Consider the following 25,706-nt stretch of genomic DNA (forward strand, 5'->3'; position numbering starts at 1 on the left):
ACTCTGATTTTATCTTTGATAGTGATTCAGAACCTGACTCTGACATTGACTCTGATTCTAATAAATGAATTCCCTAAATGAATTATAAGTGTAGTAACATTGTAATAAAATCATTTATACATTATATACCGTCAACATATTACTAAAATACATTATTAATGACAATATTATTAGAATGAAAATATCTGAATGAATGAGTTTTATTTATTTGGTAATTTAAATGCCACACAGCAGGTGGTAGAAACTTTAGACCCTGCAGATATTTATTCTGACATTTTTTTATTAATTTAATTTTACACTGATGCAGCTCCACTACTGTGCTGTGCCTGCAGTTCATCTGTAATTATTATTATTATTATTATTATTATTATTATTATTATTATTATTATTATTATTATCATTTAATTGCTTTCTTTATGATTTGCATCCTTCTTTCTTCAGAGAGTATAAAAGCCTGCAGATGTTCAGGAGGTGAAATGTTTTTGGTCTGACCTTTAGAAACGGGTTCTGTGCTGCATGTATAATTTAGATTTGGTGAAATAACAGAAGCACTGTTCACCTGAGAGCAATTATTGGCACCTTTAAAAAAACAAAAATGGCTTTATTGTTTATCAGCTTCTTCTTTTATTCAAAGAAAATGATTCAGAAGAAAATGCTGTAAAACTAAAGAGGAAACCATTTGTTTTGGGGGCCTTGAGGTTAATATTAGAGTGAGGATTTGGGTAGTCACATGTTTATATAATATATATATATATATATATATATATATATATATATATATATATATATATATATATATATATACATACAGTACATACACTATTTAACAAAATAATAGAACAGTGCACATTACTGCAAAACTCTGCATGCAGTGTGGTCTGATTAGACATATAGTGGAAATATATTTAATAAGGGCCCTATAAGAAGGATCTCAGAGTTTACTCTTGGGTAGCGTACCTCCTGGTGAGAGATCGATGACTGCTAAAAATGCCTCTATAGCCCTATCCGGATGGTATTAGTTTCTCAGGGAGTTCTGGGGTAATTCTCTCTTATATGGGGGTTTTTATCCTCTGTGATTTTATTCTTGTCCAGAACTACCATGTATGTGTTTTTCTCAGACGTTCTCAGACAGCCTGAATTATCTACTGCTTTTCTCGGAACTCCATGCTCCTCCTGTAATTTTATTTCTGTCCGGATCCACATCTCTGAGATTCCTCTCCTCAATAAAATAGCTATTTGTACAGTGCTGCACACCGTAATTACACTTTGGGCACATGTTTCCATGGAGATCCACGTAAACACAACAGCAAGTGGAAATGGAGGAGCTTCTGAACGTGATGTCACATGACCGAGAAAGCCAAAAACTCACTGGTCCTCCTGTTTTTTTAACTGTAGTCCGGATGCAAGAGTTTTATCATTGAGTAGAAGTGTGAAATATTTTTCACAGACGTCCCCCTGAGAAACTAATCCCGTCCAGATTGAATTTATGATAGATTCAAAGACATATCTGCGTGGGAAGATGGTGCTCTTTCCCTTCATCACCCCTAGGGTGATGTGGATCAGCACAAGGCATCTATGAGCTGATGTATCAGAACCGAGAGCACTGTGATGCTACTCAGTAATGCTGCATCAGCAGCAGTTCAAAAAGAGGCGGAGTCTGACTTCAGATGTATCGGAGGAGGCATGTGTTAGTCTTCACCCTCCTGGTGTGTTGGGGCATTACTAGTAATAGGGGGAGTCCTAATGAATAGGTTGGGTAATTGGCCTTATAAATTAGGAAAAGGAGAAATAAATCATTAGACTGAGAGAAGCAGGGGGACCGATTTAAAAAAGAGGAGAAGCCTGAACAGCTGTAACCCTCTTGTGTTTAATAACCAATCTAGGTTCTGTTTTGGGGTCCAGAAAATGGTCAGGAATTTTGTTCCACTCTTCTTTACAGAATTGTTTTAATTCAGAAACATTGGAGGATTTTCCAGCATAAACATCCTGTTAAACATCATCCACAGCATCTCAATCAGACTTTAACTAGACCCTCCAAAACCTTCATTTAGTTTTTGTTTTAAGCCATTCAGAGACAGTGGACTTGTTTGTGTGCTTTGGGTCATTGTCCTGCTGCAGAACCCAAGTACACCTGAGCTTGAGGTGATGAACAGATGGACGAACAGATATTCTCCTTCAGGATTGTCCGGTAAACAGCAGAATTCCTGCTTCCATCTATTACAGCTAGTTCTCCAGCAGCCCCAGATTATCATTACACTACCACCACCATATTTTACATTCAGTATGATGATCTTTTTCATCATACACACACCTTCCACCTTCCAGCATTTATGGAAGTGTAGAGCAGGATCTACACACCCAGCTGCAACAAACATATGTATATCGGTTCAACTGTACTGACCCATTGGTTATGTGTATGTGTGTGTGTGTGTGTGTGTGTGTGTGTGTGTGTGATGTTAGGATTCTGTTGGCTGAACATCCAGTGGTGCAGAGCAGGCTGAGGCCTGTTTTATTCCACATGACTGGAAACCACACACACACACACACACACAGGTGACAGTTGTGAGCTGTAGGCTGGGGCGGATCAGAACAGGTATGCAGGGTGTAAAAAGAAAGAGTAAGAGCACGAGAACGTGAGAGAGATAAAAAGAGAGCGAGAGTGAGAGAGGGAGGATAATTTTCTCTGAGACTGCTTCAGGGATTACCGTGAGTATCTCTGTTCTCTGTGTTTTATCATACTTTATGTATTTAAACTCTGTAATCTTTATTATAACGCTACACTGCTACTGTTGGGCTTCTGAGCACGGCTTTAAACCCTCTGTGCTCCAGTGGTGCTGTAGTTAACCTGCGTTAACCTGCGGGGTTTGTGAAGAAATACTGTAATTTCATTGTACTTTACGAGTGTTTAAGTTTCATGATATAAAAAACTAACTTTAATATTAATGAAATAAATATTAGTTGTTTTACATTTCTGTATAGAATTCAAAAAGTGGCTTTTTTCTCTGTAGTGTTCAGAACTTATAATGTACAGGTGCTCAAAAAATTAGAATATCATTGAAAAGTTGCTTTATTTCAGTAATTCAGTTGGAAATGTAAAACCAATTTATTATATAGATGTATTACACACAGAGTGATCTATTTTAAGCGTTTATTTATTTTATTGTTGATGATTATGTATTACAGGCAATGACAACCCAAAAAATATTGTCTCACAACATTAGAATATTATATAAGACCAATTGGTACTTTTGGCAGTGTGGGCAGTGTGCCAAGTCCTGCTGGAAAATTAAATCTGCATCTTGATAAAAGTTGTCAGTAGCAGAGGGGAGCATGAAGTGCTGTAAGATTTTGTGGGAAAACAAAACTGCACTGACTTTAGACTTGATAATAAAACACAGTGGATCAACACCAGCAGATGACATGTCTCTCCAAACCATCACTGATCATCAGTACATTTTACATTTCATTAAAAGGAAATCAAGGGAGCAGAGTCTGGAGGAAGAGTGGAGAGACACACAGTCCAAACTGCTCGAGGTCTAGTGTGAAGTTTCCACCAATCAGTGATGGTTTGGAAAAAAACATGTCATTTGCTGGTGTTGATCCACTGTGTTTGTGGAGATGCAGATTTCATTTTCCAGAAGGATTTGGCACACTGTCCACACTGCTTTTCTTGGATTTATCATGCATTCCTTAATCCAGCTCCCCACGTTTTCGGCTTTATTTTCTTCTCAAACACACAAATATGTACTAGTATTTTAAATAACACCACTAATATACTGTAAATATATTGGCATTTTACATTTCTTACATTCCTTCTTTTATTCACATTTAAATATCCACTATAAAAACTTGTGTCTTAAGAAGAACAAGTGCGATTAATCGCAGCTAATCATAGAATATTGTGGTGATTAATCTGATCATATATTTTAATCGATTGTCACCACTAGTATAAATCTATTGTTGAAGATTTTATATCCTGAGAAAGACACACACTCAGCGTATCGACGCATAAATAATGACGAGTAATAAATTATGTATAATTATGATTGTGATGTACAGTATTTGTATTATATTATCAGAGCTGTGATCTGGTGGTGAGTCAGTTTGCTCAGGGGTGTGTGTTTTTCTCCACAGGTAAATCCTCCAGTCTTAAGCCAACACTTATAGAGAGGTTATTAAGTAGGATAGTATTGTACACAGCGCAGAGCCGCCAGACTTAATCTGTTTATTTAACTCAACATTTACCTCAGCGACTTCAGAGACGTCAGAGCGGTTCACTGGTACAGCTCAACACTTTACCCAGAAGATCATATTCACACTGATCTCACCACTCTGGTACTTAGTAATTACAGTTACATTACAATTACATACCTGAAGTGCTTAACATATTCCTCTGTATTAAACCTGATACCGTTCTGATGCTTATACCAGTCTAAGGGCTCTATTTTACTGATCTATAGTGCACTGCAGACCCGGCTGCAGAAACATTTTAAAGGGGGGGCATTGTATTTTTTCAGGGGGGCACATTTTTTTAAAAAAGCCTTTTATTTGCTTCAAATTGAACAGCGGCTCTATGGCGACTCCAGTGCCGAGAAACAACAATCTGTCAATAAAATCCCAAAATCTAAACACACAAACAAACAAAAAACAATAGTGCAGTGCTTTGTTCATTCAATTAAATTAAAAGTCAAATATATGCAAAAACACATGCAGTGAAAAACATAAGCACTGATGTCAGAACACTGACTGAAGTAAACATTCATGCTAGGAGGGTTAACTACAACAGCTAGGGAGTACAAGGAGCAGAGAACTGTTCTGCCTGCAAGAAACCTAAGTTTGTGCATGTGAGGGAGGAGGTGTGGTGAGCAGAAAGAGGTTTACTCCACTTTTAGTAGAGTGGCAGACGGCGTTTGTGTTTACTCCAGTGTTGACTTCAACGCTTACGTTTCCAACTGAAATGAATGGTGCTGCTTCCTGTCCATTCTCATGTACTCCAGTGTCACTTGTTGTCCTCTTATTTGTTTGGAAATAAGTCCGAATATCCATGCCACACGAACAACGGTGAGCGTAGCTGTTTCTCAAGTATGAACTTTAGTCAGTGACCCGCCCCCCTCCAACTGTAATTGGCTAGAACGTTGCCTTCCTTCACTGATTGGTTGAATTGTATGACTGACAAACTGAGATAGGAAAAATAGAAAGATGGTCACTCAGAGGTGAAAACAAAACAAAACAAAAAAAAAACATATACGGCTTCCAGTCCAGTCAGGGGGGGCATAGCTGACTCTGTGGGGGGGCACTGCCCGCCAATGCCCGCCCATGCCGCCGGGTCTGGTGCACTGGTTAAAAGCAGCTTGTGCAGCTGGATTTAAGGCATGTCGTGTGTCTTTGGTATCGATTTGGCACAAAAAAATATATACCTTGTGCTGCTCGAAACACGCAATAATTCTTTTAATTAACCCTCCTGTTAAGTTCAGCATTGCTGTTCCTGGGTCAATTTGACCAGTCGCATGCTAAATTATCCAAAAGATATTCAAAAAACTTCATAGAAACAGTGTGAATTTTTTGTATTATTAATTCCATTGCTAATTATTCTATGAATATTTAGAGCAATGGTGTTCCTTACCTCTATCAGGTTAAGTTTTAATTAATTACATTAAAAAATAAGTTCAAACTTGTTTTTTTTAATGTGTCACTGCTTTTTTACGTTTGAAAGACCAACATATAAAACACAATAGCTAAACATAAAATCGCAATTTTGTTTTAGTTTGTTTTTGAAGGGGGTGGTTGCAAATATGTGTGATGAACCTTTATTTTAAAACGGGTCAATTTCAACCATAACATAACACGAGGGTTAATCATGGGTGTGTTTTGGGTGTAACACGAAATAAACCAATCAGAGTGCCAGTTGTCATTCCCTTTAAGAACCAGGTGTGCTCTAACTTTGGCGTGTTCATATCTTAACCCTATGAATCCTCTTTCAGGTCTTATAACACAGTAATTATATCAGACAGTCACATGCTCTGATCTCTTTTACTCCAGAAGACATACGGCTGCTCAAAAATATAATCATTTAAAATGTAAAAGGAGGCAGAATTGTTATATTTTCCTGGAACTGATCAATTTTACCAAGCGCCTGTTTTGGTAAATGTGTAGACTTAAATTATATTCACACCTAAAATATATTTTCAAAAATGGTTAGACTAGAGTGTTTTATTTTTATTGGTAATCAATAATCACACCTCTAGGATACATGTAGATACTAAAAACCTGACACTCAGAGCAGCCTATGCCTTTCAGTATTTTAATCAGGACACACAAAGAAAACTAACTATATACAAAAATGTAAACTCTTTTTAGTCTAAATAGGTTTAGTGCAAAATAACTACTTAGTAAAAATGTGCTAAATAAAGTACAAACTATATAAAGTAGTGCGCACACCATACCTAGCTTTAGTTTGAGTAAAGCAGGTAGTTTCCCACTTTTTCTGTGGACACTTTTGAGTGTTGATTTACTGATAGTATTTGGTTTGAAACATCATATAAATATGTTTGAAGCACTAAAGGCAAATAATATTGGTTGGGGAAGGAGATCTCACTTTTTGACAGTGGCTGACAGACACTTTTGTGTGTCTCAGCAGAGAATTAAAGGATACTGACCCTTGCATTCACGCTGTGAAGATACACCAGCAGCTTATTTAAGGGAACAGTAATGTTATTTTATTCTTTATTCTGTTTATTGTTGAGTTAACACACACTTATGCTTGTTTATTTGTGAATGTAATGATTGGGGGTGTATACATGACTGTTGACTGTTGTCAGAGTTTTAATCAGTCAGTGGTGCACCTGTATTTCCCACCGCCAAGACAGAAACACACCAGATGTTTAGCTGAACACACCTCACTTTCAGACCACTTTTACGCCCAACTATATCACAAGCCATCAAACCAAGCTGAATTGCTTGAATTTTTGCACCAGGAGTAAAGCAGCATAAAGTTATCCAAAAGCAGTGTGTAAGACTGGTGGAGGAGATGTCAAGATGCATGAAAAAAACTGTGATTAAAACCAGGGTTATTCCACCAAATATACATACTCTTAAAACTTTCTGAATATGAACTTGTTTTCTTTGCATTATTTGAGGTCTGAAAGCTCTAAATCTTTTTTTTTTATTTCAGTCATTTCTCATTTTCTGTAAATAAATGCTCTAAATGAGAATATTTTTATTTGGAATTTGGGAGAAATGTTGTCTGTAGTTTATAGAATAAAACAACAATGTTCATTTTACTCAAACATAAACCTATAAATAGCAAAATCAGATATATACAGCTGTATATACTGTTTATAGATGTATTAAACTCAGAGTGATCTACTTTAAGCGTTTATTTTCTTTTATTGTTGATGATTATGGCTTACAGTCAATAAAAAAAAAATCAGTGGCTCAGAAAATTAGAATATTATGTTATATCTTATAAGACCAATTGGTACTTTTGGCAGTGTGGGCAGTGTGCCAAGTCCTGCTAGAAAATAAAATCCGCATCTGGATAGATAGATACTTTATTAATCCCCACAGGGGAAATTCATTTGTCCAGCAGCAACAACTATACAAAAATATACAAAACAAAACACAAACCACAGAGTACACACGTCAACAAGAGGTGTTGTACAGCCTTATGGCAGTAGGAATGAACGACCTTCTGAACCTCTCAGTTTTATGTCGCAGCGAAAGGAGCCTGTTACTGCGGCTGCTTTTTTGAGCAGCCAGAGTCTCATGTAAAGGGTGTCTGTTGTTGTTAAGGATGGTTTGCAACAGACACCTCACCCTCTTCTCCACCAGATCCCCCACATAGTCTACTTTCCCACCCATCACAGAACCACACTTTCTGATCAATTTATCCAGCCTGTTACAGTCTCTCACAGTGATGCTGCTTCCCCAACAAGTCACCCCAAAGAACACAGCACTCGCCACAACGGAATGGTAGAAACTGCGCAGAAACTCACTGCAGATATTAAAGGATTTAAGCCTCCTTAAGAAATAAAGTCTGCTTTGTCCTTTTTTGTATACTGCATCAGTGTGCACTGACCAGTCCAGTTTATGGCTAAGGTGCATTCCCAGGTATTTGTAAGATTGAACGGTCTCAATGATTTGTCCTCCAATTTCCACAGGCCTGTGAACAAATTTCTGTTGACGGAAGTCCACAATCATCTCCTTGGTCTTAGATATATTGAGGATCAGACCGTTTTTCCTACTCCAAGCTGTAAAAGCAGCTACAAGCTCCCTGTACTCCACTTCATTTCCTCCCTTCACACATGCCACTACTGCTGTATCGTCTGAATATTTCTGGATGTGACAAAGTTCAGACTTGTATGTAAAGTCAGCAGTGTACATGGTGAAGAGAAAGGGCGACAGAACTGTACCCTGAGGAGCCCCAACATTGGTCACTATAGTCTCTGAACTGCTGCTGCCCAACCTGACGTACTGTGGACGTTCTGTGAGGTAACTGTTAATCCATGTGATTAACAGCTGATCCACTCCCATCCATTCCAGCTTCTCTCTCAGATTCTCAGGCTTGATTGTATTAAAAGCGCTGGTAAAATCAAAAAACATTATCCTAACGTACCCGCCTGGCTCATCCAGAAATGAGAGAGTTTTGTGAAGCATATACAAAACTGCATCATCAACCCCCATTTCCTCCTGGTAGGCAAACTGTAACGAGTCAACAACCTGCTCCACCTGTGGCTTAAGGACCCTAAGTAAGAGCCTCTCAAAAGTCTTCATAATGACTGATGTTAGGGCCACTGGTCTATAATCCTTTACCCCCGCCGGTCTACCTACTTTAGGCACCGGCACAAGGCATGACAATTTCCACCGGACAGGGACTTGTCCAGTGTGAAGACTCTGGTTGTATAAATTGCAGAGAGGTAATGCCAGCTCCGATGCGCACTCCTTAAGAAGTTTAGGTCCTACCCCGTCAGGACCAGCAGACTTCCCAGGACGCAGCCTCCTCAATTCAGTACGCACCTCATCTACAATAAAGCAATGTGGTGGAGCAGGGGTGGAGCAGCCGCAGGATGGAGCAGAGCAGGTCACAGCAGCAGAGGTGGAGCAGCCGCTGGATAGAGCAGAGCAGGTCACAGCAGCAGAGGTGGAGCAGCCGCCGGATAGAGTAGAGCTGGTCACAGCAGCAGAGGTGGAGCAGCCGCCGGGTGGAGCAGAGCAGGTCACAGCAGCAGAGATGGGGCAACCGCCGGATGGAGCAGAGCAAGTCACAGCAGCAGAGGTGGAGCAGCCGCCGGGTGGAGCAGAGCAGGTTACAGCAGCAGAGGTGGAACAGCCGCCAGGTGGAGTAGAGCAGGTCACAGCAGCAGAGGTGGAACAGCCGCCGGATGGAGCAGAGCAGGTCACAGCAGCAGAGGTGGTGGAGCAACTGCCGGGTGGAGTAGAGCAGGTTACAGCAGCAAAGGTGGAGCAGCCGCCAGGTGGAGCAGAACAGGTCACAGCAGCAGAGGTGGAGCAGCCGCCGGGTGGAGCAGCGCAGGTCACAGCAGCAGAGGTGGAGCAGCCGCTGGGTGGAGCAGAGCAGGTCACAGCAGCAGAGGTGGAGCAGTCGCCGGGTGGAGCAGAGCAGGTAACAGCAGCAGAGGTGGAGCAGCCGCCGGGCGGAACAGAGCAGGTCACAGCAGCAGAGGTGGAGCAGCCGCCAGATGGAGCAGCGCAGGTCACAGCAGCAGAGGTGGAGCAGCCGCCGGGTGGAGTAGAGCAGGTCACAGCAGCAAAGGTGGAGCAGCCGCCGGATGGAGCAGCAGCGCAGGTCACAGCAGCAGAGGTGGAGCAGCCGCCGGGTGGAGCAGAGCAGGTCACAGCAGCAGAGGTGGAACAGCCGCCGGTAGAAACAGAGCAGAGTGGAGCAGAGCAGGTCACAGCAGCAGAGGTGGTGGATTCAGAATCAAACCTGCTATAGAAGCGGTTAAACTCATTAGCCATGTCAACACTGCCCATAGTCATACTACTTTTATTCTTGTAACCAGTGATGGTCTTCATACGCTTCCATGCTTCTTTTGTGTTATTATGCTGCAGATTCCCCTGGAGACCCCTCCCAAAGTCCCTTCTAGCCACCCTTAATGTCCTCTTTAGCTCGCGTTGGACACTCCGGACCCTCCCTTGATCACCAGATTTGAATGCTTCTTTCTTGGAATTTAGTAAGCTTTTAATGCTGCTAGTAATCCATGGTTTGTTATTTGGAAAGCACTTAACTGTCCTCATGGGCGCCACCACATCAGTGCAGAAGTTTATATAGTCAGTAACACGATCCACTGCCCCATCTATGTCATCATCAGATCCCTGCAAACCAGTGAGTACATTCCAGTCTGTTGACTCAAAACAGTCCTGCAGAGCTTCGCTGACCTCTGGGGTCCACTTACGGAATGAACGACTGGTTGGAGGCAATCTCATCACACATGGTTTATACAGAGGTCTGAGGTAAATCAGATTGTGATCAGATTTACCCAGGGGTGGCATAGGCAGTGCATGGTAAGCATCTTTTACATTAACAAAGCATAGATCTAAAATATTATTCTGCCTTGTGGGACAGTTGACATACTGTGTGAAACCTCCTAAGTGCGATCTTACGTCCACATGATTGAAATCCCCTGATATTATCACACACGCATCCGGGTGAGTAGACTGCACTTTAGCGACCGCCTCCTGGATGATGTCACACGTGACCGTAGATTCTGCGCGAGGTGGAATGTAAACAATAATGGCGACGATGTGGGAGAACTCACGCGGCGTATAGTAAGCTCTCAGACTAACTATTACCAGCTCCACATCAGGACAACAGATCTTTCCTTTTAATGTAATGTGTCCAGGATGGCACCACTTATTGTTCACCAGTACCACTAGCCCTCCTCCTTTAGTTTTCCCACTCAGTTTCGCGTCTCTATCAGCACGCACCACAGTGAAGCCGGTAATGCTAACTTCCGAGTCCAGGATGTCAACATTCAGCCACGATTCCGTAAAGAAGAACAAGCTGCACTCTCGGTAGGTCCTATCATTTTTTATCAGACCCTCCAACTCCTCACATTTATTGGGAAGCGAGTTGACATTTCCCATTATGATTGATGGTAAGAATGGCTTGTATCTCCATTTCCACGCCTTCCGCTTCGCTCCGGCTCGGCAGCCACGGTAAGGCTTCCTAAGTTCAGGTGGGATAGGATGTTTAAACCCGCTAGATCTACCTCGAAGATGTAACAGCTCCGTCCTTGTGTACTTAAACTTAAACAGACACATAACACACGCAGTAAACAAACAAAAACAAAACAAAAAAAACAAAAACTTAACAGAGAAACACCACAACCAGGAGCTGCTCGGACCTGCTGCCGCTGCATCGGCGCATGCGCACTGCGGATAAAAGTATTCCTCAATTAAATTGTAACATCTGTGTTATTTTATTCTTTATTCTGTTTATTGTTGAGTTAAAGTTAAAAGCTGGATCCGTATTGCATCTTGTTTATTTGTGAGTGTAACAAGAGGGGGTGTATACACGACTGCTGACTGTTGTCAGGGTTTTAAACGGTCAGTGGCGTATCACCTGTATTTCCCGCCGCCAAGATATTTCACCAGTTCTAGAACATAGCTTTAAGCTAGTCAGTCAACTGGCTGTTTTATGACAAAGCTTCTAATCTTCTGAATCTCGTGTTTTTTACTTTTTTGACAGATTTCCATGAAGCAGGATGGCCACTCTAAACAGTTCCAGTTTTTCCAACAGCAGCGCTCCGTTCCGCTGCAAGTTCAACGAAGACTTCAAGTACATCCTGCTGCCCACCTCGTACGGCGTGGTGTTTGTGATCGGCCTGCTGCTGAACGCCATCGCCATGTACGCCATGCTGTTCCGCATCAAACAGTGGAGCCCCAACACCATCTACATGATCAACCTGACGGTGTGCGACACCCTGTACATCCTCACGCTGCCCTTCCTCATCTACTACTACGCCGATAAGAACGTCTGGCCCTTCAGCGAGTCTTTCTGCAAGCTCATCCGCTTCCTGTTCTACGCCAACCTCTACGGCAGCATCCTCTTCCTCAGCTGCATCAGCCTCCATCGCTTCCTGGGCGTGTGCCACCCTGTGAGGTCCATGCACTGGGTCAGCCCCCGGAGAGCCCGGCTGGTTTCAGTAGCAGTGTGGGTGATTGTGCTGGTCTTCCAGGTGCGTTTAAAGATACTGATTTTGAGTTTTGAGTTTTCATTTGACAGAGTATTAATTTGAGACCATTTTAAAATTATGAGTTTCTTTGATTTTACCAAATTGAAAACCTCAATCAAGAGGAAGATGGATGATCACAAGCCATCAAACCAAACTGAACTGCTTGAATGTTTGCACCAGGAGTAAAGCAGCATAAAGTTATCCAAAAGCAGTGTGTAAGACTGGTGGAGGAGAACGTGATGCCAAGATGCATGAAAACAGTGATTAAAACCAGGGTTATTCCACCAAATATTGATTTCTGAACTCTTAAAACTTTATAAATATAAACTTTTTTGAGGTCTGAAAGTTCTGCATCTTTTTTGTTATTTCATTTCTCACAATATTTTTTTTGGGGAATTTGTTTATAGAATAAAACAACAATGTTCATTTTACACAAACATAAATATTTAAAAAGCAAAATCAGAGAAACTGATTTAGAAACTGAAGTGCTCTCTTAATTTTTTTCCAGAGCGCTATATATATATATATATATATAGAGAGAGAGAGAGAGAGAGAGAGAGAGCTGTATTACAGCAGGTTGATCTATTTTAAGTTTTTATTTCTTTTATTGTTGATGATTATGATTTACAGACAATAAGAAAAACTCAAAAATCAGTGTCTCAGAAGATCAATTGGTACTTTTGGCAGTGTGCCAAGTCCTGCTGGAAAATGAAACCCACATCTCCATAAAAGTATTTCTCAATTAGCGTTTTTTTTTTTTATCATCATACATCTTTATTTTCTTGTTTTTATCCCATCTTACTTTTTAAATATAGGCTTTTTTGTGTCTCTACCCCTTTAAGATGCAACATGGGTCAAAAAATACCTGCATTCATTTTCTATGCTAATTCATCTAAGGGTTTGTTCAGCATAATATCTTTCTTTTCTTTTCTTTTCTTTTCTTACTTTATAAAGAATAAGTTATTTGAGGAATACCTTAAATTCTAAAGGGCTGAATTAATTTATTGCTAAAATATATCATAGAAACACATCATAGAAGCCAAATTTATTAGAAAATAACCCATGTGGACCCATGTTGCGCATTAGAGGGGGTGTGCATATGTTGGGCATCAAAGGGATAATGCAATCACATCCTTACAGCAATGTTCCAAAATCTCAAAAGCTAGAACCGCTGTCACAATAGATTGTCCATGACGGGGTCTTTTAGTCCATTTATAGAGAATATTGAACTGTATACTTCACATCTTGTAAATATTGTGTACAATTTTATTGTTTCTTTACTGTATGAATTCTGTATCTACTTCCAGGCACCAGTGCTCTACTTCTCCAGAACCAGGAATGCTGGGAATGACTTGGTTTGCCTCGACACCACAACTGAGGAGCTCTTCAACCACTTCCTGGTCTACAGCACGGCGATATCCGTCCTGTTCTTCGTGATCCCCTTCCTGGTGGTGCTGGTGTGTAACGGCCTGATGGTGCGGAAGCTGCTGGAGCCCACCGCCGTCGGCGGAGCGACATCCCAGCGCTCCAAAAAGAAATCGGTGAAGATGATCATCATCGTCCTGCTGACCTTCATGCTCTGCTTTCTGCCGTTTCACCTGACGAGGAGTCTGTACTACTGCTTCCGCAACCTGCAGGTCAGCTGTGGTCTCCTGGAAGGATCCAGCATCGCCTACAAGGTCACCAGACCGCTGGCCAGCGCCAACAGCTGCATAGATCCCATTCTGTACTTCATGGCTGGACAGGGTTTCCGGAGAAGCATCAACAGAAATAACAAGAAAGGCTACAGGACTGAGAAAGGGAAATCTCTCTCCACGTCACTATGATCGAAAGAGATAGAGAGAGATGAGCCAAACATTTGGAACATTGAACCTTTTTTGTACAATACTTTTATCAGAATTTTCTAGAATCTATTTAGGTGTGCAGATTGTCGTCTATCTGTTGCAAAGAAAAGACAACCGACAAAACAGTGATATCTTGCTAAACCCTGATATTGTACCAAAAATCCTACTGTCAATATATTGTTATTGATGACCCAAAGCCACTAGGTCACCACTGTCCTAAAAAAAGCTCTGCAAAAAGGCCATCATAGAACCACCACCAACCAGATTTAGCCCTGGAGCAGAGGAAGTTAAGGACCTTGCATAAGTGCCTTGCCCAAAGGTTTAGTACTATAGACATGGGTATTGAACCCACAACCTTGTTATTGATGACCCAAAGCCATTGGCCACCACTGCCTTAAACAGCACTGCAAAAAGACTGCCATAGAACCACCACCAACCAGCCCCTGGAACAGAGAAAGCTTAGGTTATTGCTCAACGGTGTAGTACTGTAGACATGGGTATCGAACCCACAACCTTGTTATCGATTGTTTAAAGCCACTGGGCCACCACTATCCTAAAAAGCACTGATAAGACAGCTGTAGGGCTGCCACCAACCAGTGCCTTGCCCAAAGGTTTAGTACTATAGACATGGGTATCGAACCCACAACCTTGTTATTGATGACCCAAAGCCATTGGCCACCACTGCCTTAAACAGCACTGCAAAAAGACTGCCATAGAACCACCACCAACCAGCCCCTGGAACAGAGAAAGCTTAGGTTATTGCTCAACGGTGTAGTACTGTAGACATGGGTATCGAACCCACAACCTTGTTATCGATTGTTTAAAGCCACTGGGCCACCACTATCCTAAAAAGCACTGATAAGACAGCTGTAGGGCTGCCACCAACCAGTGCCTTGCCCAAAGGCGTAGTACTATAGACATGGGTATTGAACCCACAATCTTGTTATTGATGACCCAAAGCCAGTAGTGAAAGAACCTTGCCCAAAGGCTTTGTATACATGGGTATCGAACCCACAACCTTGTAATCGATTACCATAGAATGGGACAAGTTTCATTCCCCAGGTTTGCCCCTGGAGCAAAGCGGGCAATAGGCCTTGCCCAAGGGCTTAGTAGAAATGAGTATTAAACCCACAACCATGCTATTGATGACCCAGTGCTCTAATCACTGAGCCACCACTGAAATATAAATGCACAGGAAAAGGACCACCATAGAAGCCCAAAGGCTTTGTATACATGAGTATCAAACCTACAACCTTGAATTCGATTACCCAATGCCACTGGGCCACCACTGTCCTAAAAATTCCTAAAAAGGGATCACCATCAACCAGATGTGACCCTGGAGCAAAGTAGGTTATGGGCCTCGCCCAATGGGTCTCAAAGTCACAACCATGTTATTGAAAGAACCACCACCAATCAGATTTATTACCTGGAGAAGAGGGAGTTAAGGATCTTGCATAAGTGCCTAGCCCAAATGCTTTGTATACACGGTATCAAACCCACAACCTTGTAAATCCATTAAAACATTTAAAAAATCCTAGAATGGGACAACCATCAACCCGAACTTCCCTTGGAGCAAAGCGGGTTATGAGCCTTGCCCAAGGTCTTAGTAGAAATGAATATCAAACCCACAACCAGGTTGTTTGTTGGAAATCACTTGTGCTCTAATAAATGAGCCACCACTGCTCTGGAAAGCTCTGAAACAGGATTACCATAGGACCACCACCAAACAGATTTATCTATGGACCAGACATAGGTAAGGACCTTGCATAAGTGCCTACCCCAAAGGCTTTGTATACATGGGTATTGAACCCACAACCTTGTTATCAATTACCCAATGCCACTGGGCCACCACTGTCCTAAAATTCCTTTTTAAAACATTTGTATAAAATTTATCCAGGTACCTTTGGGATTATCTCCTAAAATAACAGGTCATGTTAGTAATGTGACAGTGATGCTCACTGATGCTCTTGTGAGGCTGTATGCAATCAAATTCTCCCCACAGCAAAGTTTTAACATCTAGTTTGAAAGCCTGCTGAAAGTGTTTATAAAGACTGTTACTGAAACAAAGGACTCAAACCTCCTGTTAATGCTTTTGATTTCAGAAGAATCACAGCATGAGACTCTGTAAGGTTAAACTTGACCCTGTTTACAAAGTATTTTCTGTTTTAAACACTGGTGACACTGTGTTGGAACATTCCACCATTGCCTCCAAGGTCAGCATTCTAGGACCATTTCCAAGAATGAGTGCGGTAATGAGAATGAAAGCAGTGCAGGTGAATAATGAGCCCCCGGAGCGCTGTGTACCCAGAGCGTGGGTGTGTTTGATCTGTCATTAGCTCCACAACGGAATATCAGGTTTTTCGTAAGTAGAAATTATTAATGAACTGGTTCTTGGTGCTGCTCTGCAGAGACATGCTTCTGTACGCCTCTCTCTAACTGATAGACATTCCCACAGTGATGCTATGAAGGGATGCACATGGTCAGCAACCGATTTTAAAATGCTGTGGTACCTAAACGATTGACTGATTGGAGTCAGTAACTGTAGAAAGCATGGAGAGTGCAACATCATCTCTCAAAATGAAGCAGCCACATTTTCCATCAAATTTTTCTCGTCTAAACTGTCTTTCTATGAAGAGGAATTTGTGCCAAATCAAAAAGAAAACATTCCAGTGAAAAAATCCACATGATGCATTGCTTTTCCTCACTAATATGCAGAATATGTGCAAAAATGAAACACAAAACCTCTATTACATTACACATTTCACTGTACTCAATCTATTTATTGAAAAACAGTACACACAAATTTACATTTTCAAAACCAAATGCTGAATTTGTGTCAGAATTGCACTTAAAATGCAAATCAGCTCAACCCAAATTTATTCCACTGTGTGGGGCTGCTGCGAATCACAATGCACAGGATTACATAATCACTGCCCAATCAGAACCCACTACTTAAATTGGGGCGGGGCTGAGAAACCAGAAAATCAGAAACGGGAACTCGGCTGTACTTTAAACCAGAGAAAAATAGAAAAATACAGTCTTTTACGACAGGATATAAGAGGAAATAAATACTTTAATTCTAGAAATAAAGACTGGCACAGTTACAGACGACTGTGTGCTTTTCAGAGTAGATTTTAAAAAAGGTTGCTGCTTCCCCTTATTGAGTTTTACTCTGACTGGTTTCTCATCTCCTGCCCAATTTCAGCAGTGACAGTGATTAAATTTCAATTTCAATTCCACCTTGCTCCTAGACGAACTGTAATCCTGTGCATTGTGCTTTGCTTTTAAACATTCGCAGCACAGCCACACAGCGAAATACAATACAGTAAAGATAATTGCATTTAAATGCAATTCTGATTTTTTTTGTCAATTATTATGCATGGTTTTTCAATAAAGAGATCAAGTGCAGTGAAATGTGTAACATAATAGTGGTTTTGCATTTCATTTTGGCTCGTATTCAGCATGTTAGTGAGGAAAAGCAATGCATTTTGTGGTTTGCAATTACATTTTTTTCCATGGTAGTGTTTGCTTTTCAGTTTAGCACCAATTTATCTTCATATCTTTTCATCTTCCTTTGTGTTCAATTCCAAAAGTTATTTTTAGAGTTAATATAAATGAAACATACATATATATTTTACGATATTTATGGTTATTGCAGCTTGTTTACACTGCAGACTAATTTGGGTGCAGATATTCAGATATTTAAATGTATTGAGGTTGGAAAGTTTAGTTACAAAAAAAACAAAACTTTATATACACAGCAGTGCTGCTTGAGTTTTTAAACATCTGCTGCTTTTGTTGAGTTTTTACATTAAAAAAGTCTCTAGTATGTCCTGTGAGCTGTTTTTTTGTGAATAAAAATAAAAAAGTGCTCGGTGATTCAGTATAAAGCTGCTTTAGTCTGGTGGAGGAGTGGACGGGGAGAAACGATAGGATTTCGCCTGTTGCTCATGAATATTCATACATGCAAATATATTGTCTCTGATTGGCAGCACTGCAACGCAGTAAGATGGACAACAATTAGAAACGTTTTAAAATAAAGACATTTTTACACTAATAACAGTCTTTGCAATGTTATATGTTACTTTACAACATGTGTAATAATGCCCTGCTAAGTGCAGTTCAGCCACTGACCTTAGAGTCTTAAGAGTCTCTGTAAAACACCAAATCCACCGGAGATCCTATTTAAACCTATAGTTACTTACACACACAGAGGTGGGTAGTCCAGGTCCAGAAGGTAAAAACCTACCTATCTCAATTGTACTTCGCTGGTAGTGTTTTTCCATAAACAAATTCTAACCATTTGTTTTTTAGCTCTGAATTACTGGGTAAAGCATAAAACACTGATGTGTTATTCGCACAAATAACACAGGAATGAACTGCATGCTGTTCCTAGCACTGTTAGCTCCTCCTATCTGAATAGACGGTGTTGCTGCCTGGCTTCAGCTCTGTCTGTGGGCGGTCCCGAGCCGAGGTGGGCGGGGCCATGAATACTAAATCACGGGTTGATGTAGACAAGGTGCTTTTCCTGAATGACTCATTTTTTTCTGAATATTTTCTTTTACTAGCTGCTGCAGACAATGAAGAAGAGGATGAGGAAGAGTTTCAGCATGATGCAGCATCATAAACTCAAACTCAGAGAGACCTACTGAATTTTATAAAGAACAACAACAAGTGGATTTTAGCGGAAGGACAATTTTAAGTAAAAACAAAAAAAGAAAAGAACAAATTACAACCAAATGCAATAAACTAATTCTTTATTTAAGGAGTACAAATATGAAGAAAAGGCTAACATCATCATAATGATAATAATAATAATAATAATAATGATAATAATAAATAAAAGCAACAACAATGCAGAGACCAATGTCTCTTTCTGTTCCCTGTCACATCAATCGAGTTATTTTAACATTTTAACACATATGGTAGAACCCAGAGATCTCAAAAGCTATAAATATGATAAAATACTGGCCATGTTCAGGGAATGAAGAAGAAAAATGAACTGTTTAAAACATCATATTTAATAAAAAGTCCATGCAGATGGCAGAAATTAAAGAGAGTGTTCACTGAGTGTCTTTTCAATTCATTTACAGATTAACATGTGAAAATAAAATAAAAGAAATAGAAAGAAAATGATAAAAAAAAAAGTTATTGGAAGATTGAGATGGTCAGTCATGATTTGTTCGATGTTTTTAAATACTTGCACAATTCATACAATAAACATATTAAAGGCATATCAACCTAATCGTGATCTGCGATGTCAGAATGTGCACAATGACTTTCACTTTTCTGCTCTTTTATAAGCATCAAACAGCCAAGAGTTCACACTGGAGAAGCAGCAGATAGAGGTTAAATTCATTCTACACTCATCATTAAATAAATACTAGCACCCAGAAGGAATTAATAGCCAGGAATGAAACTCGGTGGGTAGTGACCCACGTTTTTTACGATGCCAGATCACCTTTGGTCTTCATTACAGGCACTTCGACAACCCATCGTTACGTTAACGAGGTCTTGTAACCAGTAACTCTACCTTTATTCTAAGGTATTTCTATTTCAGCAGGACAATGCTCGTCCACATACTGCTGCAGTATCAAAAGCTTGCATTAAAAAGCAGCAATCTTCAGGAACTGTGTGAGAATATTGGAGCTGCATAGATCTGATGGATTATCACATGAAGAAAACCCATTAGGAACCTCTACAACTCTCTACATGCTGAGACGTCTGGAACGTTAGCATGTTGCACATGCGTAACACACTACTTCTGCATGTGTAGCTCAATATACATGACCAAGAGTTACCATATCAGTCTTAAAGAGCACCGTGCAGATTGATTTAGGGCGCGTCTGTGTGTCTTTGCTATCGTAATGACGGGAAAAGTACACCTTGCGTGGTTTGAACAGAGCGATAGGCATGCACTAATTCCCTTAATCAATCATGGGTGTGTTTTGGGTGCATCATGAAATGAACGTCTGACAGTTGACTGTTCCAATTACTGGTTCCAATCAGTCAGTGGCGCATCTGTGTTTTTCGCTGCCAAGATAGCAATATGTCAGAAAAACACACCTTATTTCCAGACCAGCACGCACATCCTTGTAGAAATATAGCTCTGTCCATTTAAAAAGGATTAGTTTCTTTGATTTTATCAAATTTAAAAACTCTGGAATATAATCAAGAGGAAGATGGATGATCACAAGTCATCAAACCACCAAACTGAACTGCTTGAATTTTTGCACCAGGAGTAAAGCAGCATAAAGTTATCCAAAAGCAGTGTGTAAGACTGGTGGAGGAGAACATGATGCCAAGATGCATGAAAACTGTGATTAAAAACCAGGGATATTCCACCAAATATTGATTTCTGAACTCTTAAAACATTATGAATATGAACTTGTTTTCTTATATTTGAGGTCTGAAATTTGGGAGAAATGTTGTCTGTAGTTTATAGAATAAAACAACAATGTTCATTTTACTCAAACATAAACCTATAAATAGCAAAATCAGAGAAACTGATTTAGAAAGTGTTCTGATTTGGTCTCTTAATTTTTTTCCAGAGCTGTATAATCAGAAGCACTGTTGCTATTTAGTCGACAGATGCCAAAGGTGTGAAAACAGTCTGTTGGCTGTTGGGGTGTAAGATAGCAATGAGCATCGTGACACACCTACAGTAGGTAAACCTGCGTAGAGTGTATTTATTTATTGTTTCTGGTTATTTTTAATCTTCCTTCTGGGTGCAAACATTATTTTAATGATGAATGTAATATATGATAGAGAATTATATAATTAAGGTATGATAAAGAGTTTCACATATTGCTTCCAGCAAGTAGTATTAATAGAAAAAGTCTGATATATTCGAAGTACCTTGAGTACTGCAGTCGAGACGCCCTGTATCGTACTATGAGTGTGAATGTGTGTGAGTGTGAGTGTGTATGAGTGTTTGTGCGTGTTTTTCCTAAAGCACCACATTGCGACAAGTGGAAATCCACCTGTTTGCATTAAAATGAGATTACAGGCATCATTTCCAGTGTACACACACTCTTTCTCTCTTACACACACACACACATATGGGCGTCCTGTACTGCTTTTAGTTCAGGCAGATTTACTGATAGTTAAAGTGGGAGGGAGGTAGCTTTGATGACACCTGGTGGATAATAATCACAGTGTTTCAATAGGCTAGTACTGAATGCCCCTATAACTTCCCTTCATTTAAAGGAGAAGTCCAATTTAAAAATGGATTTTTAATTTTGTTGTAGTAAAACATGATAAAAAGTTCTTACCTTTTATGAATAGCACAACTCTGTCCTCCCACAGCGTTCAGAGATCCAGAAATTTTAACAGTTAACAGACATATATACATAGACTCCGCATAGCCTGCCTCTTGGCACCAGCTGCTACGCTATGCAGAGTCTACGTCTATGTATATATGTCTACGTCATTATCAGTTCACAGTGATAGCAGTGTTTAATAAGCTTCTTTTGCACTTTTTTAAGTTATTAATGCCTCATTTTAAATGTCAGGGCTCTCCGGATTCTAGTAAGGAGGTGTGGAGCTACTTTGAGCTGGATAACGGTGGAAAAAGTGATTTATCAGGGTAAATTATGCCCCGTGTCGCCCAGTCAGTTCTGGATCTCTGAATGCTGTGGGAGAACAGAGTGTGCTATTCATCAAAGGTAAGGACTTTTATCATGTTTTACTACAACAAAAAATAAAAAAATCATTTTACACTGGAGTTCTCCTTTAATCAAGAGGAAAACGCTGACTCAAGGGAAGAGGGAATGAAGACACACAGCATTGAATTATTATTTAAGACACTTAAACCTTATTATATTCATGTCCATATTATTAGATGGGGATTTCATTTTCCAGCAGGACTTGGCGCACTGCCCACACTGCCAAAAGTATAAATTGGTCTTATATAATATTCTAATTTTCTGAGACACTGATATTTCAAGAATTTCCCCTCGGGGATCAATAAAGTATCTATCTATCTATTTGTTTTTTTTAATTGGCTGTAAACCATAATCAACAACAATAAAAGAAATCAACTCTTAAGATAGATCACTCTGTGTTTAATACATCTATATAATATATGAGTTTCACATTTTGAACTGAATTACTGAAATAAAGGAACTTTTCTATTATATTCTATTTTTTTGAGATGCACTAGTATTCTCATATATATTGTATGAATTAAGCCACAGGCTTGTGTTCCAGTGTGCCTCTTTCCCCACTTCCTCAGAGTCAAAAGCATCCATATTATGTTTAATAGGATCATAAAAAATAATAAATTAAATAATTGTAAAAAATGAGGGATTGATTGATGTAATAATAAATAAAAAAAAATATGGATAATCAGAACAATCTGGATTGACAAGTCACCACTCAACTCAGACACTACTAATACTCAACAGCAGCAGCAGCAGTTTTCCCGAGTTCATGCTGCTGATGTTATACTGATCAGACATTAAACCAAAACTGAGTCAAACTAAAAAATAAGAAATGTTTCCATGTTTCTCTAACTATGAGAACATAAAGTAAAAGGGCAGCACTGAAACGAGCAATGCTCGATGTACACGGAGTACTCCAGCGCTCATGCACCGGAAAAATGTCAGTCCAGGCCAACTTAAAATGAGTTAACGCTACTTATTTTAGGCACATTCCTCCTAACTCGATTAACTAATATGTCTCCAACTCAATTTGTTCAACAAATCACACTGAGCTGAGCCTCATCAGTAATATACAGCGCCAGTCAAAAGCTTGGACATTCCTCTTCTAATTCTTTTCTTTTTAAGATTTTTTTTTTTACATAATAAATTTAATATTGAAGACTGGAATAAAAGTTCATGACAGTAATTAAACAAAAATTCAATTAAATATTTAATTGAATACTTAACTTGTTTGTTCAATGGTTTTCATTACTTTTGCAACTTTTATCACCAATGCATAGGTTATACAGTCTATTTATCTTCACTAAATTTTTTAAATATAATTTTAGTACAATGACTTAAAATATATTATTCACTATTTTGTTATTGTCAAATTATCCAGCCTTCTTTTGACAACTTTTGTCTAAATAATTTATGTTTTGTTGCCAAATATTCTATGCACCCCCTATTTATATATATATATATGTGCCCAGACTGAGATGCTTTTAACAGAGTTCAGAGTTCAGAGCTCTTGATGAGCAGCAGTTAGACCGTAGGGCCGGTCTAGAGCTGTGAAATTGATCTTTCCTTTCTGTTTTGGACACAGTGTGTCGTTAGTATAACAGCTCTAGACCGGAGTGACTGTCTAACTGCCTGTTTATTAAGCTACAGACATGAGGTCATAAATTTAATGCCCCCTATTAATACCACTGTTGTCTTGCACAGTTCTTTTGTGGCTTTATTTGGTATACAATGGGGATGATACAGCATATATACCCAATTTCAAAGAAGCCTAACCTGTATAAAATTGAGGAGGCGGAGCCAAAGACTAAACATATTATGAAATAATGAATAAATTTAGGTTGAAGCTCATTTACTAAGGTTTTTGAGGTGCAACTCAATGTGTATTGTTGCTCAAACTGAGATGCAGAAGTAAAAAAAAATGAACCGTATTTTTCACATTATAAGATGCATTTAAAATCCTTTAATTTTCCCAAAAATCGACAAGTACACCTTATAATCAGGTGCGCGTAAATGTATGTATGAATTTCAGGAATTAAGGAGCAGTAAAGTCACTTTCAGTTTAGTTCTCCAGCACAGAGACTGGAGCAGTATTAGCATTAGCCGCTGACTGAGCTAATCGCTAGCTCTTTCACAGTTCAGAGGTGAGTGTTATCAGCCTGTTGCCTGCTGGTAACCCTGGCTAGCACTGCAGGAGCAACATTAGCATTAGCTGCTAACCATGCTAAGCGCTAGCTCTTTTGCTGTTCAGAAGTAAGCATAATTGGACTATAGCCTGCTGCTAACCCCGGCTAGCACTGCTGGACCAGCATTAGCATTAGATGCTAACCGCACTAAGCGCTAACTCTTTCACCATTCAGAGCTGAGTATAATCGGACTATAGCCTGCTGCTAACCCCGGCTAGCACAGCTGGAGCAGCATTAGCATTAGTTGCTTACCACGCTAAGTGCTAGCTCTTTCGCCATTTAGGGGTGAGTATATCGGACTGTAATCCTTTACCATGTTAAAATAAGCTACGTGGGACGAACCGCAAGCTAGTAGTGCCCTGGCTTACCGGAACACTCAGGGTTCCTCAATGAATGCTGCTGCACTTAGCCTTAGTGTAAATCTGGAAATCTAATCGTACTGTAAATAAACAGAAGCGCTTTATTCACCCAAATAAACAGTTTTCAGGAGAGAAATCTGTGTAGATTTAAAAGGAAATGTTTAAGAATTTCAGTTTTGTATACTTAGATTAGCCGAATTAGAAGGAAGACACGGCGACACCCCTGTTCCTTACTAGTGTCGCATAATGCGCTTTCTAATCTGGTGCACTTTATAGTGCGAAAAATACGGTAAATTATGAGAAATGTTGACTAAACCCATTAGAGGCAATGAGTTACTGCATCATTTTAAGGTGGCCTGCAGTGTGTCTGTACAAGAAAAGAGCTTTAATACATATTGTTAAAAAATACCATCTTTTTCACCTTTTGTTTTCTTTACATACTACGCTGTACATATTTACAGAACGTTTCTCTTTTCTAAAGCATCATCAAAATGTGCCAGACCTGTTTGAGGCAGGATAGTAATAATAATAATAATAATAGTAAGGAAGCTGCTGTAAATACGGAGAGCCATTCCAAAAAGCTGGAGTTATGAACCCTGTCTGAGCTGTCTGCGCCTGTGAGTGTGATATACTGTGGATTTATAGAATTAAAAGTAAAAAATAAAGGCGTTGTATTCTAATATTACATTCAAAACAGTATATAAAGAGATTTCCTTCACTGCTGCCCTGAATTTAGCTTTTAAAAGTGGATTTGTTTTAAAATTCTGAATACTGTACACAGTTTAAAGGAGCTTTAAATATTAGACTACATTTCCCAGGATCCCAAAATCACAATTAAACCTGATCAATACAAATGATCTATATATATGTGAGTGTGTACTGTGTATATAATCTCTGGTTCTCATGCTGGGTCTTGTGGAAGCAGTGGTACTGTTGGACCGTATTGAGCAGTGAGGTTTTTCCCTCATCCAGACTCTTCTGTAGTGTTTTTTCTTTTTTCTTTTTCCGGAAACACAAAAAGCCCACAGTGGTCTCACACCGGCCCCTCGTTCACTCCCTCGCTCTCTCTCTCTCTTTCTCTGGCAAGGCCTGAAGCAAATAGCTTTCCTGTGATAAAATAGCTGCATTGAGTCCGTAATAAATACCGATTCCTCTTCTGATGTGGAATTTGAATCTTAACTCCCCATGGGGGTGAGTCCTGATAACGCCCTGCTTCAGCCCAGACTCTTCCTCTGCACAGCCTCAGAGACAACGTCATGTCATCCATCAGACGGTGAGGCTCTCTCTCTCTATCTCTCTCTCTTTCGTTCTTCATCTGTCTTTCTTCCATCCTCTCACTCAGACATCTAATAAAAAAGAGAAACAAAAAAGAGAGAGAAAAATTTATGATTAGTGTGGACTAAGGCTATTACAGGGTTCATACACTTTTTAACCAATACATTTCCATGATTTTTTT

At 39.7% G+C, this 25,706-nt stretch overlaps 3 protein-coding genes across 4 annotated transcripts in view; 1 reads left to right on the forward strand and 2 right to left on the reverse strand.

Moving 5' to 3' along the window:
• The window catches only part of LOC103027870 (P2Y purinoceptor 3), a 352,184-nt gene that overhangs the window by 45,800 nt on the left and 280,678 nt on the right, over positions 1-25,706 (reverse strand). The window lies entirely within an intron of this gene.
• Positions 2,584-16,714, forward strand: LOC107197486 (P2Y purinoceptor 2). Of its 2 annotated transcripts, XR_007440642.1 has the most exons (4): positions 2,584-2,706; positions 11,711-12,200; positions 13,505-14,360; positions 14,653-16,714. XR_007440642.1 is itself a non-coding variant. In XM_022665990.2 (3 exons), the coding sequence occupies exons 2-3, from the start codon at positions 11,727-11,729 to the stop codon at positions 14,021-14,023; spliced, it is 993 nt and encodes a 330-aa protein (XP_022521711.2). In that variant the 5' UTR covers positions 2,584-2,706; positions 11,711-11,726; the 3' UTR covers positions 14,024-16,714. The 2 variants fall into 2 exon arrangements, 1 of the variants encoding a protein (XP_022521711.2); XM_022665990.2 differs by having other exon boundaries at positions 13,505-16,714.
• Positions 18,782-25,706, reverse strand: part of relt (RELT TNF receptor) — a 71,831-nt gene continuing 64,906 nt past the window's right edge. The window contains exon 11 of the mRNA XM_022665977.2: positions 18,782-25,596. Within this exon, the coding sequence (XP_022521698.2) occupies positions 25,585-25,596 (12 nt within the window). The 3' untranslated portion in view covers positions 18,782-25,584. The remainder of the gene's footprint in view (positions 25,597-25,706) is intronic.

The sequence above is a fragment of the Astyanax mexicanus genome, chromosome 9 (assembly GCF_023375975.1).
Source record: "Astyanax mexicanus isolate ESR-SI-001 chromosome 9, AstMex3_surface, whole genome shotgun sequence".
In the NCBI taxonomy this organism is placed as follows: Eukaryota; Metazoa; Chordata; class Actinopteri; order Characiformes; family Acestrorhamphidae; genus Astyanax; species Astyanax mexicanus.

Coding starts and splice junctions, on each gene's coding strand:
- LOC107197486 (XM_022665990.2), top strand. CDS start 11,727: ATGGCCACTCTAAACAGTTCCAGTTTTTCCAACAGCAGCGCTCCGTTC. Junction 12,201..13,504: donor TGATTGTGCTGGTCTTCCAG/GTGCGTTTAAAG, acceptor ATCTACTTCCAG/GCACCAGTGCTCTACTTCTC.